Genomic DNA, 17,766 nt, shown 5'->3' on the forward strand with positions numbered 1-17,766 from the left:
TGATATTTTCCTAAGACTGTAACACAGAGGTTGAATTCTTATCTCTTATGAGGTTGCTAACTTTTAACACAGAACAAAAAATGCAAAGCAGACAAACATACACACACAGACGGACACAGAGCTCTATTTTTCTTAAAGAGAGGCATTTATACAGTGGATCCTGTTCGTGACGCCAATTTATGTTATGTGATTTTAGGGAAAAGTTCAGATTCGCTCCTATAAATGACACTCTCAAACACAATCAAAAATAAGAGTAAGATTTAATTATACAATACAGGGAATAGGTTTATTACGATAACAACGAATACATCAAATAAGACATAAAAGAAAAAGAATAATGACAATTATGATTAAAATATCAGAAAAGGATAAAGAAAACATCACCTCTCTGTGGGAGCACCAAATGGAAAGTGGCTGGGGAATCCAATTCTGCAGCCTTCAAACCTGGTTGGGAAAAGTTTGTCCCAGGTAGATCGTCATCTCTGTGAGGGAAGCTCCTAATAGAGAATGCTGTCTGATTAGAGAAGGGATCCCGCTACTCTGAAGATCCTTGGAGAATATCTTCAACCCTGCCCCAAATCTTTTTTAAATTTAATTTAACTTTTAACTGTTTGAGGGGGGGAAATGAGGTGGGTTAAGACTCCTTGCTAATTCCCAGCCACCATGAATGTCAATGGGAGATATCCAGTCTTTCCCAGCCCCCACTGGATCTGAGCTAACATAGGCTATCACAGTCACCACTCTAATGATTGGCTCAGGTTTCCCACCCTCCACCCCCAGCACCAACAGTTCCTTATCTAAAAACCCATTCAATTCTATTCAAATTCTAACCCTGGCCAAAACCAGCCAGGAGCCCTCCACCTACTGGCTCTTTTCGAGATTACCAAAAGCCCCTCATTATAGAAAGAGGGAAACCGGAATCCACTCTTTTCAGGAGCCCCAAACATTGCACACTCCAGCTATGACAAGGGTTCCTTTCTGCCCGGAGCCAGCCCTGGCGTCTTTCTCCCTATAACCTTAATTCCACGCCCCCAAAAAACCCTCTTTTATTAATCTAGGTATTCTGGTCTGTAAATTCTTTTCCAGAGGACTCTTCCAATGGCAGGAGACCTCATTTATCTCTGTATCCTAGCACCGAATCCAAAGGGGTTGCAGGGGAGCTCTATTTGCCTCCGTGCCCCCAAACTGCCAGTAGACCCCAATCCTCATTTCATCTAGGTGCCCCTTACCTAACTCTCATCAGTTTGATCATGAGATTCTGCTCTCTCCAGCAACCTGAATAAAGCTCCATGCAGACAACTCTAGTTGGTTTTCTCCTTCACAGATGGGATCTAAAATAGGGAATAAAGGAGAAAAGCCTCAATCCCAAATTCAAAATTGGTTATAAATATAATAGTAAAATAGTTTCTTTCACGAGAAAGGAAATAAAGGGCCAAAATATTAAGGATTTTAGAGCTCAGACAGAATTTGATATTTGGTCCTGAAGATAATAAGGACTCATGAGAATTGAGTGAATAGGGTATTGACGTGGTCATTCTTGTGTTTTAGGAAGATCATTTTGATAGCTGAGTGGGGGATGTACTGAGGTGAGGTGAAACTTCAGCCAGAGGCCATTGTAATAGTCTAAGCAAAGAGATGATGGACTCATGCATCAAGGTGGTATCAGTCCTGCAGCATAGTAGAGGACTTCCTTGGAAATGTTGCCAAAGTCGAAATGGATAGGAACTTAGCAATAGATTGGATATGTTTAGGGACAAATTTAAAGAGTGAAGAGTTGGAGCTACCACTGATGGAATAGTATTACTCTTCTTAGTAATAGGGAAATTTGAATCAGACAAAGTTTGGGAACAAAAATATTAAGTTTAGTTTTGGTCATGATCTTCTTTTAGCTCTTATTTTAAATATATGCACAGTTTTCAACATTCTCCCTTGCAAAACTTTGTTTTCCAAGTTTTTTCCCTTCCCTTCCCTCAACCTTTTAGACAGCAAGCAATCTCATATATATACATATTACACATGTGCAATTGTTCCATACCTATTTCCATATTAGGTCAGGATCACTTTTATCACAATAGGCAGTTGGGTCTCCTACTTGTTATCATGAGACTACTAGGAATGAACCCGAAGGGATTTTCTGAATTGTATTGCTTGAGAAGATACCTTGAAGATTCCCAAAGAAACATGGGAAAGTTTAAGAAAGAAAGCATGAGGAGCTTAGAAAGAGGTCCCCCAAAGTGAATCACATTGGAAGAGACCACACCCCCCCCCAAAGAAAACATTCCTTATTTACACTGGGGGATGTTACTGGGCACTAGGCTAGAAACAAGTTCAAAAATTGTGTTTGGGTTTGAATTAGGATAAGTCTCAAGCATCTGACTCTCTAAAGGATTATAACTCACTCTTCCATCAGCTGGGAAGCTTTTGGGGGATGGACAGCAATATGAGAGAGAATTCAATGGCTATGTATAAATCATGATGTCATGTAAAAGCACACTTGGGGGTCCCATTCCTTACAAGGTTACACTTGGTATTTGTTAATTTTTTTTGAAAAGGTGTGGACCCCAGCAAGACTACTAAAAACAGGACTGCTGGCTGAGAGAGGCAAAGAAAAAAACAAATACTAAGTACTTGAGCTCTTCCTTGCCTGCTCAGATAGATGGATGTGCTTCCAATCAGGAATCGCCAGATTTGGATCATCCTTGAGCACTGATCACTTTTCCAGGCCCATGAGGCCCCAGTCTTGCCTTAGCTCTACTAGCCTGACAAGTGGCCCAGGGCCTGGGGGGCTGCTGTAGTTCTGTGGAAGCAATGTTCATGTGAGCCAATACTAGATCTGGAAACGTTAATTTCTTTATTCGTTTTACCCAGCAAGCACACATTAAGCCTCTAATGTATGTAGAGCACTATGCTAGATATGGAGAGATATAGACATTTTAGATAACACTTTGTAAAAAATGATTTGGTCTTCATGAAGTGTACAGTCTTGTAGCTGGGGCAATGGCAAGGAATGGGAAAAGTTAAGGATGTGTCTAGAAGTGAAATTTTACTTGGGATGAAATGCCAAGTGGTGGAAGATTTTTGGAGCAGAAGACTAACATAAATAAGAATCTACTAACATGATATGAAGGATAAATTCGAGAAAGCGGGCAGTGGTAGAAAAACCACTGGTTAGGTGGCCATTGTAAGGTCAATGTAGCTGGAGAGGGTTGGGAGAATCAAATATTCAGAAAGCACATTAAGGATAGAAGGAAAATTGGGGATGAAGATAAATCCTTCAGCTCCACCTTTAATAAAGAAATTTGTCCTTAAGTAAATAAAGTAATAATAAAGTTAAATAAATAATTAAGTAAATTAAGTGATAAATTAAGTAATAAAGGTGCCATCACCTTTATTAGGCAATAAGTTCCTTGAGGGCATAATTCCTGTTCTGTTCTTGTCCTTGAGGAGCTTACCTTTAGAATGGTAGAAGCTGCTTGTCTCAAAGGCCTGTGGGAAATATAACTGAGACAAAGAGTGTCTTTAGCTGGAAATAGTCTTAGCTGGACATACCCTTACAAAATGCCAATACCTGAGAGCTAGAATGAACCCCCGAGATCATTTAGTCCAGGAGTTCTTAACCTGGGGTGCCTAAATTTGTTTTCAAAAGACATTTGGATTATTATAATTCAAGACAGTTGATCTCCTTTGTAAGCCTATTTCTTTGCTTTTATGCTTTTGAAAACATGAGTGAAAGACCGGGTTCATAGACTTCCCCAGATTTTTCACAGAAGCATATGCCATCACAAGGGTGAGAATCCTTGTGAGAATCTAGTCCAACTCTTTTGTTTCATAGGAGAGGAAAAAGAAAAGTCCCTCGGATAAGGTCATACCCTTAATAAGTGTCAGAGAAAGGACTTGGGTCCATTAAGGGGAATAAGCAGAGGACCTTATACTTTGTAGGTATTCAGTAAAAGCCAAATTGAATTGAATATAAACTGAGGTGGCATTTGCAAATGGGATAGGAGCAGAGAACCACAAGGCCTAGATGAATTAAAGAGAACCAAAAATGAAAGGCAAGCAAATAACAAAAGAAAGCCCACAAATGAATGTTCTAGCTTTGCCTCATAGAGTGTTAGGATTGTTACTAGGTGGGATGATGACAGGCTGATCTTGCACAGGGACCGGGGGACTATAGGAAGAGTTGGTACAGAGTGAGCTGCTCCCCATCAGTGAGGAGACTTGAGTAGGTGAGACATCCAATGTAGAGACAGTCTGGGCCTGAGCTGGGGCCGGCTGCTTGTTCTTGGAGGAGAGGGCACTTGACTGCTGCTGCCTGACAACATGAGCTGCTCCAACGTTGAGGGGCTGAGCCGTGGCCAGAGTCACGTGGTTTGTCAGCAGAGAGGGCTGCTGCATAAGGCTACTGTACTGGCTGCCACCTGAGTGCCCATTCCTCCAGTCTCCCAGCTGCTGGCCAATCCCCATGGCCTGGGGAATGACCTCAGTAGGCTGAACGCAACTGTGTAGAGCCACCCCAGGGAACTGCTGCCCTGTTGAAGGTAAGAGGATCTGCCGGGTTCCTCCAGGCCAGACCTGCAGGACAGTGGCAGTGTGTCCAACCAGCGCCGGCCGGCTAGGTGCACAGCTCAGAGTAAAGGGCACCACCTGCTGTGGTGTGATGATGGCTGCTTGAGGATGGAGAGTTGCTGCCATGAGTGGTGGACAGCTTCCCTGGCTGAGGACTCCTGACTGGATCTGTAATGGCTGAGCAGCAGGCGCCTGGGGTACCATTGGCACAGCATTCTCCATCCTCCCAGGGAATCCAGAATGCTGAGCAGATGCCTGGAGTCCAGTTTGAAAAGCAGGGGGACGCACGACGAAAGTCTGCAGGAATGGATCAGTCTGAGTGCAAATGGCAGTAGTTCCAGGCTGCAAGGAGACACTCTGCTGGGCAACTCCTGCCACAGGTGCTGCCCCTGATGGATACAGGGCAGACGGGTAATTCAGCAGGGGGACATCCGAATCAGCCAGAGAGTGTGTAGCTGCTGCTGCGGTAGAACTGGACGCCAAAACACTGGCGACACCGTGCCCGGGATTGAGCTGGTTGCTGAAGGTCATGGTTAGATTTGTGCTTGTGTTGGGGGCAAAATGGGTGGTCAAAGGGTTCTTGATCTGTTCCACTGGATCATCCATGTGCCCCGTCCTTCGGCAGATCTCCATGTTCTGAAAGCATGACAAAACATGATTGCTGGGTGGGAAATCCAAAAGATGAGTCATTGTCACAAATGGGTGGTTGAGGGTTTTCCATGGAGTAGCTCTCTTATCTGCATCAATTGTCAGCATCTTCTTCAACAAATCAATGAACTCTCTTCTATCTGCTGTTTCTGCCCACATATCCGTTCCCTCTAAGTCTGTAGACATATTCACCTGGGCCATGTCATCTAAACAGTTGAATATGTACTTGCGGGTGTCTCTTGATTTGATTCCTGTTTCCCACTCATGCTCCTCTGGCGTCTTTAGTCTCCACAGTGGGTAACCCAAACGAGGATCTCTGTTGAAAAACATGCTTGTTTTTGTTCCTGCACTCAGAAGGTATTCTGCCGGGAGGCCTTGTGTTTGTGAAATGTAACAAATCTGCTCATATTCTGAAGCCCCGGCATAGAGAGGCCAGCCCAGAAACAACTCCGCTATCACACAGCCCAAGGACCACATATCAATAGCCTCCCAAAACGGCAGTCCAAGAATGATTTCAGGAGTCCATTGAATTCTATTCAAATTCTAATCCTGGCTGAAAAAAGGGTTCCTTCCTGCTTGCCTAATGGCAGCCCTGGCCCTGGCATCTCTCTACCTTTAACCTTACTTCCAAACCCCAAAATAAACCTCTTTTATCAATCTAGGTTTTCTGGTCTGTAAATTCCTTTACAGAGTACTCTTGAGCTGCTACTAGACCTCATTTACATCTGTATCTTTGTGCCTAACCCAAAGTGGTTGCAGAGGTTGACTCCCAGTACCCCAAACCTGCCACTAGAATTCAATTAACCCAAATTTCATTTAAGCAACCTTTACCTAATTCTCATCATGTGGTTCAGGAAACCTTAAAATTGGAACTCCAGAAACTGGAAACCTGAAAATTAGACATAATTTGGCTATCAAATGGAAAGTTAACCTTTTCAGGGCTCTCAGAACCAATATGGGTTCTCAGCTGTTTCCACAGTATCCTTCTGGGAATAATATCTGTGTTCCTCCTTTCTTCTCAACCTATCTCTAAAACATAAGAGAAATAAGAAAGAGAATACTCAAAGTAGGAGGGCTAAAGAAGTAGTAAAGATACAAGAAATTACATGACAAGTAAAAGAGCATTGAGAAGGGAAGGGGAAGGCAGCTAATTGGGTCTTACTATTTGGAGAGACTGGAATGGAAGGTTTCTGTTTCCCCAAAATCTCCTCACTTCTAGGAAACAGAAAATCAGGCCTTCAGGCTTAATCAAGCAGATAGTGGTCCAGCTAATAGACTAAATATCGATATATGTCAAATACTGATAAATGTCATCAGCTCAGGTTAAATAAATATGGCTACAGCTGGGCAAGGCTCAAGTAAATATGGGCCTGCTCATAGTATACAGCTCATAAGTGAAACATAGAAATAATGAAAATAAAATACAGACAAAAATTCACATATTCTTGTAAGTTCTTCACCTTATCTCTCTCTATTCCCGATGGGAGGAAGTTTCTCTTCTTCACCCCTCCCCCCCACATGGCCATTCTGAGGATCCCACCCTCCTGGGGGTTCCAGGCCAGCAGTCTCTTTAATCTGTTCTGGGGGAGAAACATGTGTTTGAGTCCCTTTCCCACTCCACTGTAGTGTTCAGGCTGTAGCCATGAGGAGAAAGGTCACTGGATTGGGGTGAGTTCTACCCGGCTGCTGCTCCCTGAACAAAGGTAGGAGCTACCTGCCCTCAATTTCCATGGTGAGCCCTCATCATCCGGGAAGCACTGGGTAAGATAACATCTCTTTCTTCCCGCATTCTCTCTCTTCTCTCAAACCTCTCCCATGTGGCTTGGCAACCTGCCCTTTAAATGCTCCCATCCTGTTACCTTTTTGGGGTACTGTACAGTGGGGAAATTGGGGATTCAAAACTCTTAAAATGGTACTTTGCCTGCAAGCTAGAGAAGGGGGACATGCCTCTCCCAGATCTTTTACCTGGCTCTTAAAGGAGCCGAGAGTTTCAGGTCTCTCAGAGAGCAAGCTCATCTACCAAATTTAAACTGCTCACTTTTTTCCTTAGCTTCAGGGCACTTAACATGCTCCTGGACAGATAAAACCTAGATATCTGCTCTGCCTCTCTCTGTCTCACTTTCCTACCTAACCTTACATGTAAGCCTTTTTCTCCTAGCACACTCTCCTATTTTTCTGGATTGTCATTCTATAACCCCTGCCAACAATTAAATATTTCTTTCCTAGATTTTGACCCTGCTCAGGTAGTAGCTTCAAAAAGACCTTTGGAATGATGGCTAGGTAATAATAATCCAAATCAAGGCAAATTAAATTCATTGTTAAGAGAGTGAAGATAGTTTCTTTTGTCTTTTTCTCCTTCTTTGTTCCCTGACTGCAGGTGGGAAATGAGCTAAAGGGAGAGACAGAAACTATTGGGAAGCTCCTTTACTAATAACAATTTGGCTCCTCTCTAGACTGTTTCTCTCTTCTGTTGTGCCACAGTTTTCTTTTACTTCCTCACTTTCCCTAAACTGATCTCTATCTTGCCTCAGCTTCTCTGGCATTTCAGTCCAAGGAGCAAGTATTGAATATGAATAGATTCTCCTTTAAGCTGTCTCTTAATGCAGAGCCAAACACTGGAGTTGAGACAAATAGCTTAATCTCAACACATGAACTCCAGGTAGAATTCCAATCTCTCTCTCTCTACTCACCCAACCCCAAACTTTCTTTTCAGGAGTCACATATCTCCAATTAGGGTCTGACTTTTCCAAATGCTCCACCACCCCCACATTCAACCCACTAAAGGTTGGTTGAGGCAGAATTTTTTGTCTTTCTACTGACCACTGCTATCTGCTAAGCACCTAGTTAGCCTGGGGTGAAGCCTAGCTGCCTCTCCTTCCCCCTTGCCTCTTGGAAAATGGAGTGCTGAAAAAAGGGGGCCACATGGAATTCCTCTACACCCACATTCCACAGAGGCTTTGTAAAAGATTCCAAGATAGACCCGCCTTTAAGTTAATTGACCTATTTTTAAGACTTGTTAAAACTGGATTTTTTCAAACTTTAACTATTGCTGTATGAGAGAAATTTTAACGATTGCTGAATGGAGGAAACTTTAACTATTGCTGTATGTTTAAGTGATTTTAGGAAATTTACTAGTCTGTTATGTATGACCTGATAATTTGTGTAAAAAAGGAAGAGGAAGGAAACTGATTAAAGCTGGTAAGGAAATTGGGAAAAACTGATGTATTTTTCTTAGACATCTCGGCCCTACTTCCTATATCATTAAATTCAGACTGAATTGGAAATTATTTTACTCTTTGAATAAAATTTAGTGTACTATGATTTGCTGGCTTATGTTTTAACTTTGAAATCCCTTATTCAGCCTTTGGGATTATTCTTTAGAAACAACTAGAAATCAGATACCTGTCCAAGGAATGGGAGTCCCTCTGATCTGTTTCTCCCCTCCTGCTACACCAGTTCCTTAATTACTGTTTCAATATTTTGATATCAGGATTCTAATAGATTGGAGTTGCCTGCCTTGGTGTAAGTTTATAATTTCCTCAGAAATATGTATCCTACTAGCAGCTCCTGTTCCAAAGAGAAGGGGACAAGTGGAGCTATTCCAGGCCCCAGTTTTTTCCCTATTTTAGAGCCTCTGACAGACATGGGATGTCCCTCTTAGGGCAGCAGGATGGCCTTGAACACTGCTACTCAACAGAGGCTGACTTTAAAGCACAAATGACCACAGACCTCTAGACTGTCCATCTCTGGTTGAGATTCCCCCCAACTGCAGAGTATTTGAACAGGGAGACTTTTGTGTCTCTCTAAATGAGGAATGCTGTTTGATGCTAATAATTCTGGAGTTATCAAGGAGAAACTGGTCCTTGCCATAAATCCTTATATTTTTATGCCTTTAGTCAGGTTTATTTATTATTGTCCTAACACAGTGTCCCTAATTGTTCTGACTCAGAGCCGCCTCACTTTCCCTGCTTCCCAGTTCTGCCAAACCTCCCTGGCCTCCTTATCAGACCAGATAAGTGTAAAAGAACTTGGGTTTAGAATATCAGAATGCCTCTTCCATCCTAAGCTATCAGGATGTCTTATCAAGACACCATCTTCCCCTGATTATGTCATCTCTCCCTGGAGACTCAATCCAGTCCTCCATACTACAGCCTGTGTTTATTTCAGTCTTTCTGATTGACTGTTCATGAGGTAACATGAACCCCCACCCTTTCTACCATTGAAATGAGATAGGCAGCTTCCCAGGACTTGGCTGACCTGTGTAGAGCTCAAAACACTCAGTTGGATATTTATATTGAGACATCAATTGTAAATCCTTCTGCAAATTGACAAAAAAATTAAAGTTTTTTCATCTCTCTCTCTCTCTCTCTCTCTCTCTCTCTCTCTCTCTCTCGGGAACGCCAAGGAGAATGAAAAGCTATAGAATTGGGGTGCTTGGGGATGATTCCCCTACCTCTACACTGTCAAGAGACACACTTGGATTGAAAAATACCTGTACCTCACATCCTGAACACAAATTAGATTAGCTGAAAGGGATTCCATTTCTATCCACCCACCATGAAAGGAGCTTCCTTAGCATTTTAACACTTCTGCCCTCAGACAGAAAGAGGCTATCAAGACACACCTAGCAGCCTAGTCTCTTTCAAAGCTGAAAAACCCCAGCCTAATGGACCGGGGACCCACTCACCCTTTTAGCCCTTGAAACAGATGTTAGGTTTTTTTTTCTTTAACTCTAACCTGAGACTCTAGCTCTTTTCTTCTCAGTGAAACTTCTGCCTCCTGAAAGAAACACTCAGAGCAGATGTGCTCTTTTAAATACAAATCTCTCTCAGACTCCTGTAAGAAAGACCACCACAGGGAACACCTCAGGAGCTGGTAAGCTGGGTATACAGCACTGACACTGTGTACCCCCTCTGCCTGATTCCCCCCCTCCCCCCCATAAGTCTGGGGAAAATAGAAGGGAAGACTCAGGATCTTTGCTTACATTTCTAAGAAGATTGAGAAACCAAACCCCTATTTTAAAGAAAAGCAGCCACAGTTAAAAGATTTCCAAGACCTTACAGTGCATTCTTATGTTGAATAGATATTAAAGCCTTTTGCCTCTTCTGACTTAGCTTTCCTGGAAATTAAGAGTGAAAAGAACTAAACTCCAGGCTAGTTCACACCTTTTGCTATAGAGTAATAATCTTTTCTCTCATCATTTTCTCCTACTTCTCTTTGATAGTTAGATGGGTAATCAGCATTTTACAAGCAGCCTGCAGAGGGGACCTGTTACATTTCACCATTCCTGAATGTCACCATCAACAGCCTGGATGAGACCTCACTTTTAATCTGTTCCCCAGATCTCTTTTCTCTAGGCTCCAAACTTTGGTTTCTCAGCTGCCCTTCAGCCTGGAGAACATTGCCTGGGCAACTGACTGGGGACGACTTACCGGGATGCTCCTCAGATGCCTTCCTGCCATCCCCCACACCTCATGCCTCACCTCCTGGCTGAAACCCCAAATCTCTATGACCCTTGTCAGCTTCAAGAAGTTAAGAGGAAATCATGGCCCCTTTTCCCACATGCATCAGGAGGAGATTGTTTGAGGGGGGAAAAGAAAAAGGGACACTGCTACTCTGAAGATCCTTGGAAAAAATCTTCAACCCCGCCTCAAATGAGGGACACTGCCCCAAATCTTTTTTAAAATGAATTTAATTTTTAACTGTTTGAGGGGGAACAATGATGTGGGTTAAGATTCCTTTCTAATTCCCAGCCACCATAAAGGCCAATGGAAGTTATCCAGGCTATCCCAGCCCCCACTGGATCTGAGCTAACTTGGGCTGTCCCAGCACCCACTCTAATGATCTGCTCAGGTTTCCCAACCCCCACCCCCAACACAAACAGTTCCTTATCTAAAAACCCATTCAATTCTATTCAAATTCTAACCATGGCCAAAACCAGCCAGGTGCCAATTTGGGACTTCACCCATGGGCCCTTTTTCAAAATTACCAAAATCCCCCATTATAAAAAGAGGGAAACTGGAGCCCATTCTTTGCAGGAGCCCCAAACATAGCATACTCCGGCTATGCCAAGAATTCGTGTCTTCCCGATGCCAACCATTGCCTTGGTGTCTTTCTACCTATAACCTTACTTGCAAACCGCCAAATAAACTTCTTTTATTAATCTAGGTTTTCAGGTCTTTAAATTTCTTTCCAGAGGACTCTTACACTGCTACTAGAAATCATTTAACTCTGTATCCTTGCACCGAATCCAAAGGGGTTGCAGGAGAGCTCGATTTGACACCCTGTATCCCGAAGCTGCCAGTAGACTTAAACTAACCCAAATTTCATCTAGATGCCCCTTATCTAACTTTCATCAGTTTGACCATGAGATTCTGCTCTCTCCAGCAATCTGAATAGGGAATAAATTTCCATGCAAACAACTCTAGATGATTTTCTCCTTCACCAATTGGGATCTAAAATAGAGAATAAAGGAGAAAAGCCACAATCCCAAAATCAAAATTGGTTATAAATATAATAGTAAAATAGTTTCTTTCAATAGGAAGGAAATAAAGGGCCAAAATATTAAGGATTTTAAAGTGAAAACAAAATTATATGTTTGGTCCTGAAGGTAATAAGGACTCATGACAATTGAATGAATAGGATAATGACCTGGTCATTCTTGTGTTTTAGAAAGATCACTTTGATAGCTGAGTGGGAGATGCACTGGAATGAGCAGAAACTTGAGACAAGTTCAACCAGAGGCTATTGTAATAGTCTAACCATAGAGTTGATGAGTGCCTTGCATCAGGGGGGTAGCAGTCTTGAAGGATGGAAGGGGATTTACTTGGAAATGTTGCCAATATAAAAATTTATAGGATCTTAGGAATAGATTGGATATGGATAGGGAGAAAGTTAAAGAGTGAAGAGTTGAAGCTACCACTGGGGAAGCATGATAGAATTGTATTACTCTTATTATTAATAGTGAAATTAGAATCAGACAAAGTTTGGGGAGAAAAAAATACAATAATAGCTAGAATGAACCTTAAAGATCATTTAGTCCAGGAGTTCTTAACCTGGTGTCCATAATTATGCTTTTAAAAGACAATTTGATTTCAATACACTTGATCACCTTTGTAACCCTATTTATTTTATTTTATGCATTTGAAAACATGACTCATACACCCGGTTTATAGACTTCATCAGATTTTCATAGAAGTTTATAACATAGAAAGGGTGAGAATCCTCTCTCTATCTAGTCCAACTCTTTTTTTTCATAGATGAGGGAAGAGAAAAGTCACTTGGATAAGGTCATACCATTAATAAGTGTCAGAGGAATGACTTGGATCCATTAAGGGGAATAGGCAGAATACCTTACACTTTGTAGGCATTCAGTAAAACCTAAACAGAATTGAATATAAACCGAAGAGTCATTTGCAAATGGGATAGGAGCAGAGAACTACAAGGCCTACCTGAACTAAAAAGAACAACAAATGAAAGTTTTAAGACATTTTAAAGTTAAGAGACCCAACTTTGTGACATGACTAAATGGAAAAGGTTCAATCCTTACTAGTTAATGAATCAGAAAAAAGAATACCAACTGTGATTCCTGAGGGAAGGGCATAAAGAGCATAAAACCACTGTGGATAGAGTTTGGGTAAAAAAAAAAAAAAAAAAAAAAAAAAAAAGTATCTGTCCAAAAAATACCAAGAAGTAAAAGCTCCAGGATGGAAAAGAAAAATAAAGATTTTTAAAACAGAAAATATAATGAAGTACATATGAAAACATATAAAGTAGTATTAAATCATACTTCTATAACTCTTTAGATTACAAAGTACCTGTGTTTTCACAACTCTGTTGTTAGGAGTATTACTAGGTGCTAAATCGGTTGTCTGGTACTTAACAATTCTCTAGCTCTGTGAATTCAGAGTTCACCCTTTTAAAGGAATTCACACCTTTAAAGGAGTTCAGACCTTTGAAGGAATTCACACCTTTACAATAGTTTGCTCATTGGTTCTGTAAGGAGTTGTCACAAGCTCCTGGATTCTCTGGGAAGATATAAGGAGCCAACATTGAATGGGAAAGTCAGTCTGCATGGGGTCAAGGAGAAGATCTGGACTTGAATTCCTGGCTGTGTTTTGGGATTATTGATCTGAACCTAAAATTAAGCCTGGCTGTAGAAGGTCCACAAGAGATCTGCTCCCCAGGAACCATTAAAATTTGGAGAAAATAGAACACGAGAATAGATGAAGATTTTCTCTAAATCATTTTTTGATTGGAGAAATATAAACCAAAAGAGATTTCAGATGTCATATGACACCAAGAAGACTGGCTAAAATGACAGAGAGAGAGAAGAGAGAGAGAGAAGAGACAGAAGAGACAGAGAGAGAGAGAGAGCACAAGTACGAGTGTGTGCTAGAAACCTCCAAAATTTTCCCAGTTAAAATGGACAAAAGGTATGGGAACATGAAAAAGATGCTGGACATAATTCACTGGTGGGGCATGCACTCACAGTGGCAGGTTTTCTCCCCTCTGTCAATCTTATCAAGTGCCTTCTGCAGTGCAAAGGAACGGAAAATAGATCCTTCTGGCTGGGATGTTCCAGGACAGAGCAGAAATAAAAAGTATTCTACCTACAGCAAGAACGTCTCAGGCACACAGGGGCAAGCCAACTCCTCTCACCAGGTGACAAGTTTCACGGGTGTTGGTGCCACCACATCTTTCCAGAGCAGTCAGACCCTCACTCACAGAGGCAATGTTTCTTTGCTGGAGCCTTATCAAAAATGTGGATTGAAGAGAAAAAGTGAGGAGGTGGACAACAATGGTAACATGCAAATCACAGAAGAACATCCCCCTCTCAGGCAGCAGAACAGGACTGTGGTGGGTGCCGCTGCCACGACCACCACCATGACCACCAAGACCAGCAGTTCCAGCAGAGAAGGGGATTACCAGCTGGTCAAGCATGAAATCCTTTACTCCATGACCAACAGTTACCAAGTTCTAGAGTTCTTGGGCCAGGGGACATTTCGGCAGGTGACCAAGTGCTGGAAGCAGAGTACCAAGGAAATTGTTGCTATTAAGATCTTGAAAAACCATCCTGCCTATGCCCAACAGGGCCAGATTGAAGTGAACATCCTTTCCTGCCTAAACAGGGAGAATGTTGATAAATGCAATTTTGTCCGTTTTTATGAGTGCTTCCAGCACCAGAATCACACCTGCCTGGTGTTTGAGATGCTGGAACAGAACCTGTATGATTTCCTAAAGCAGAACAAGTTTCGTCCACTGCAGCTCATGTACATCCGGCCCATCCTACAGCAGGTGGCCACAGCTCTGAGGAAGCTCAAGAACCTTGGCCTGATCCACACGGACCTAAAGCCAGAAAACATCATGCTGGTGGATCCTGTGCAGCAGCCATACCGCCTCAAGGTCATTGACTTTGGCTCTGCCAGGTATATATCCAAAGCTGTGTGCTCCTCCTCCATACAGACACGCTACTACAGGGCTCCTGAAATAATTCTTGGACTGCCCTTTGGGGAGGCTATTGATATGTGGTCCTTGGGCTGTGTGATAGCGGAGTTGTTTCTGGGCTGGCCTCTCTATGCCGGGGCTTCCGAATATGAGCAGATTTGTTACATTTCACAAACACAAGGCCTCCCAGCAGAATACCTTCTGAGTGCAGGAACAAAAACAAGCATGTTTTTCAACAGAGATCCTCGTTTGGGTTACCCACTGTGGAGACTAAAGACGCCAGAGGAGCATGAATGGGAAATAGGAATCAAATCAAGCGAAACCCGCAAGTACATATTCAACTGTTTAGATGACATGGCCCAAGTGAATAGGTCCACAGACTTAGAGGGAACAGATATGATGGCAGAAAAAGCAGATAGAAGAGAGTTCATTGATTTGTTGAAGAAGATGCTGACAATTGATGCAGATAAGAGAGCTACTCCATGGAAAACCCTCAACCACCCATTTGTGACAATGACTCATCTTTTGGATTTCCCACCCAGCAATCATGTTTTGTCATGCTTTCAGAATATGGAGATCTGCCAAAGGACAGGGCACATGGATGATCCAGTGAAACAGATCAAGAGCCCATTTGCTACCCATGTTGCCCCCACCAAAAGCACAAATCTAACCATGACCTTCAGCAACCAGCTCAATCCCGGGCACAGTGTCGCCAGTGTTTTGGCGTCCAGTTCTACTGCAGCTGCAGCTACACACTCTCTGGCTGATTCGGATGTCCCCCTGCTGAATTACCCGTCTGCCCTGTATCCATCATGGGCAGCACCTGTGGCAGGAGTTGCCCAGCAGAGTGTCTCCTTGCAGCCTGGAACTACTGCCATTTGCACTCAGACTGATCCATTCCTGCAGACTTTCGTCGTGCGTCCCCCTGCTTTTCAAACTGGACTCCAGGCATCTGCTCAGCATTCTGGATTCCCTGGGAGGATGGAGAATGCTGTGCCAATGGTACCCCAGGTGCCTGCTGCTCAGCCATTACAGATCCAGTCAGGAGACCTCAGCCAGGGAAGCTGTCCACCACTCATGGCAGCAACTCTCCATCCTCAAGCAGCCACCAGCTTCAGTAGTACATGGATGTTTGGAAAGGTTATTATGGTGATGATTGCTAGTATACTAATTTCTAAGCCTATTCAAATTGTAAACCAGTGGCTGCTGAATAAGGTAAGGCATGTGCTGATGAGGATGCTTAGTGATAAAATGATGAGTCCATAGGAGATATCAGTATGGGAAGGGTGTGACCCAACATTTTTGGGGTATGGACCGGATAGCTTATTTAGCTGACCTTACTATGATATGGTGTAATGGGAGCACAAATGGTAATTTTTTAATACAGGTTTGAGTCCTATTATTCTAGAAATGAGGGGCCTTGAACCCCTATTTTTTTATTCTGTCAAGATAATTCTTTTGTCAGATATATTTCATAGCATGCTGTGCCTTTTACTCTGAGCTTTGCAGCTGGCTGGCCAGAGCTGGTTGAACACACTGCTGCTGTACTGCAGGCCTGACCTGGAGGAACCCAGAAGATCCTCTTATCTCCAACTTGGCAGCAGTTATCTAGGGTTGCTCTACACAGTTCTGTTCAGCCTACTGTGGTCATGCCCGAGGCCATGGGGTGTGGCCAGCAGCTGGGGGACTGGAGGAATGGACACTCACATGGCAGCCAGTACAGTAGCCTTATGCAGTATCCCTTTCTGCTGAAGAACCACGTGAATCTGGCACTGCTCATCCACTCAATGTTGGAGTAGATCATGTTGCCAGGCAGCAACAGTCAAGTGCCCTCTCCTCCAAGAAGAACAAGCAGCCGGCCCCAGCTCAGGCCAAAACTGTCTCTACATTGGATGTCTTACCTACTCAAGTCTACTCATTGATTGGGAGCAGCCCACTCTGTACCAATTCTTCCTATCATCCCCTGGTTCCTGTGTAAGATCAGCCTCAGCCTATCATCATCCCACCTAATAATCATCCTAACACTTTAAGAGGCAAATAGGGAACATTCATTTATGTGCTTTCTGTTATTGTGTGCTTGCATTTTATTTTCTTTCTCAGATTTTTTTTTCCTTCTTGTTCCTATTTTCTTGTACAGCAAGATGAGTGTATAAATATGTATACAGATATTGGATTTAACATATATTTTAACGTACTTAAGAATATTTAATGTATTGGACTACCTGTCATTTAGGAAAGGGGTTGAGGGGAAGGAAGGGAAAATTTGCAGCAAAAGGTTTTGTAAGGGTCAATGTTGAAAAATTATGGATGCAATTTTTTTTTTTTTTTAATAAAAAGCTTTAATTAAAAAGAAATAAAGAAGTTACCTACACTACAAAAAGAGCTAGCACAATGTAATCCCCCTTATTTTATACAGGAAGCTGAAGAGGATGAAGGTGATGTGGGTTAAGATTCCTTTCTAATTCCTAGCCCCCATTAATCCCAATGGGAGATATCCGGGCTCTCCCAGAACCCATGGTATCTGAGCTAACTTGGACTGTCTAAGATCTCATTCTCCTCAGGTTTCCCCAACCCCCTAACCCCAGCACACACACTTCCTTATCTAAAAACCCATTGAATTCTGTTCAAATTCTAATCCTGGCTGAAACCAGCCAGGAGCCCACCTTAAGACTCCACCCATAGGCCCCTTTCAAGATTACCAAAAGCCCTCCTCCCAATTATAAAAAAGGACAAAACTGGAGACCACTCTTTTCAGGAGCCCCAAATATAGCATACTCAGACTATGTCAAGGGTTCATGCCCGGCCATGGCCAGCCCTGGCCCTGGAGTCTTTCTACCTTTAACCTTACTTGCAAACCCCTAAATAAACCTCTTTTATCAACCTATGTTTTTGGGTATGTAAATTCTTTTACAGAGAATTTCGCACAATATACTTCCGGTGATAATATCTGTGTTCCTCCTTTCCTCTCCCTCTATCTCTAAAACATAGTGTGCACCCAGACCAAGTCTGGGCTGCAAGCAAAATACTCCCGTGGATATTAGTTGCATTTCAAGCAAAAAGTCCTCTTTTTGTCACATCTATTTTTAGGGACAGCAGGGCCAAGGA

General features: G+C 42.7%; 1 protein-coding gene and 1 pseudogene across 1 annotated transcript; one reads left to right on the forward strand and one right to left on the reverse strand.

The window, feature by feature from the left end:
* Positions 1 to 4,101: 4,101 nt before the first annotated feature.
* LOC141562148 (homeodomain-interacting protein kinase 1 pseudogene) lies at positions 4,102 to 5,691 on the reverse strand (annotated as a pseudogene).
* Positions 5,692 to 13,659: 7,968 nt separating this feature from the next.
* On the forward strand, positions 13,660 to 16,659 carry LOC141562149 (homeodomain-interacting protein kinase 1-like). Its single transcript, XM_074302171.1, is given in 4 exon segments — positions 13,660 to 15,391; positions 15,497 to 15,719; positions 16,211 to 16,428; positions 16,431 to 16,659. Coding segments are annotated over 4 exon segments (2,382 nt in total). The 3' UTR covers positions 16,640 to 16,659.
* The last annotated feature ends 1,107 nt before the right edge of the window (positions 16,660 to 17,766 follow it).

Source organism: Sminthopsis crassicaudata, chromosome 3 (genome assembly GCF_048593235.1).
Source record: "Sminthopsis crassicaudata isolate SCR6 chromosome 3, ASM4859323v1, whole genome shotgun sequence".
NCBI lineage: Eukaryota > Metazoa > Chordata > Mammalia > Dasyuromorphia > Dasyuridae > Sminthopsis > Sminthopsis crassicaudata.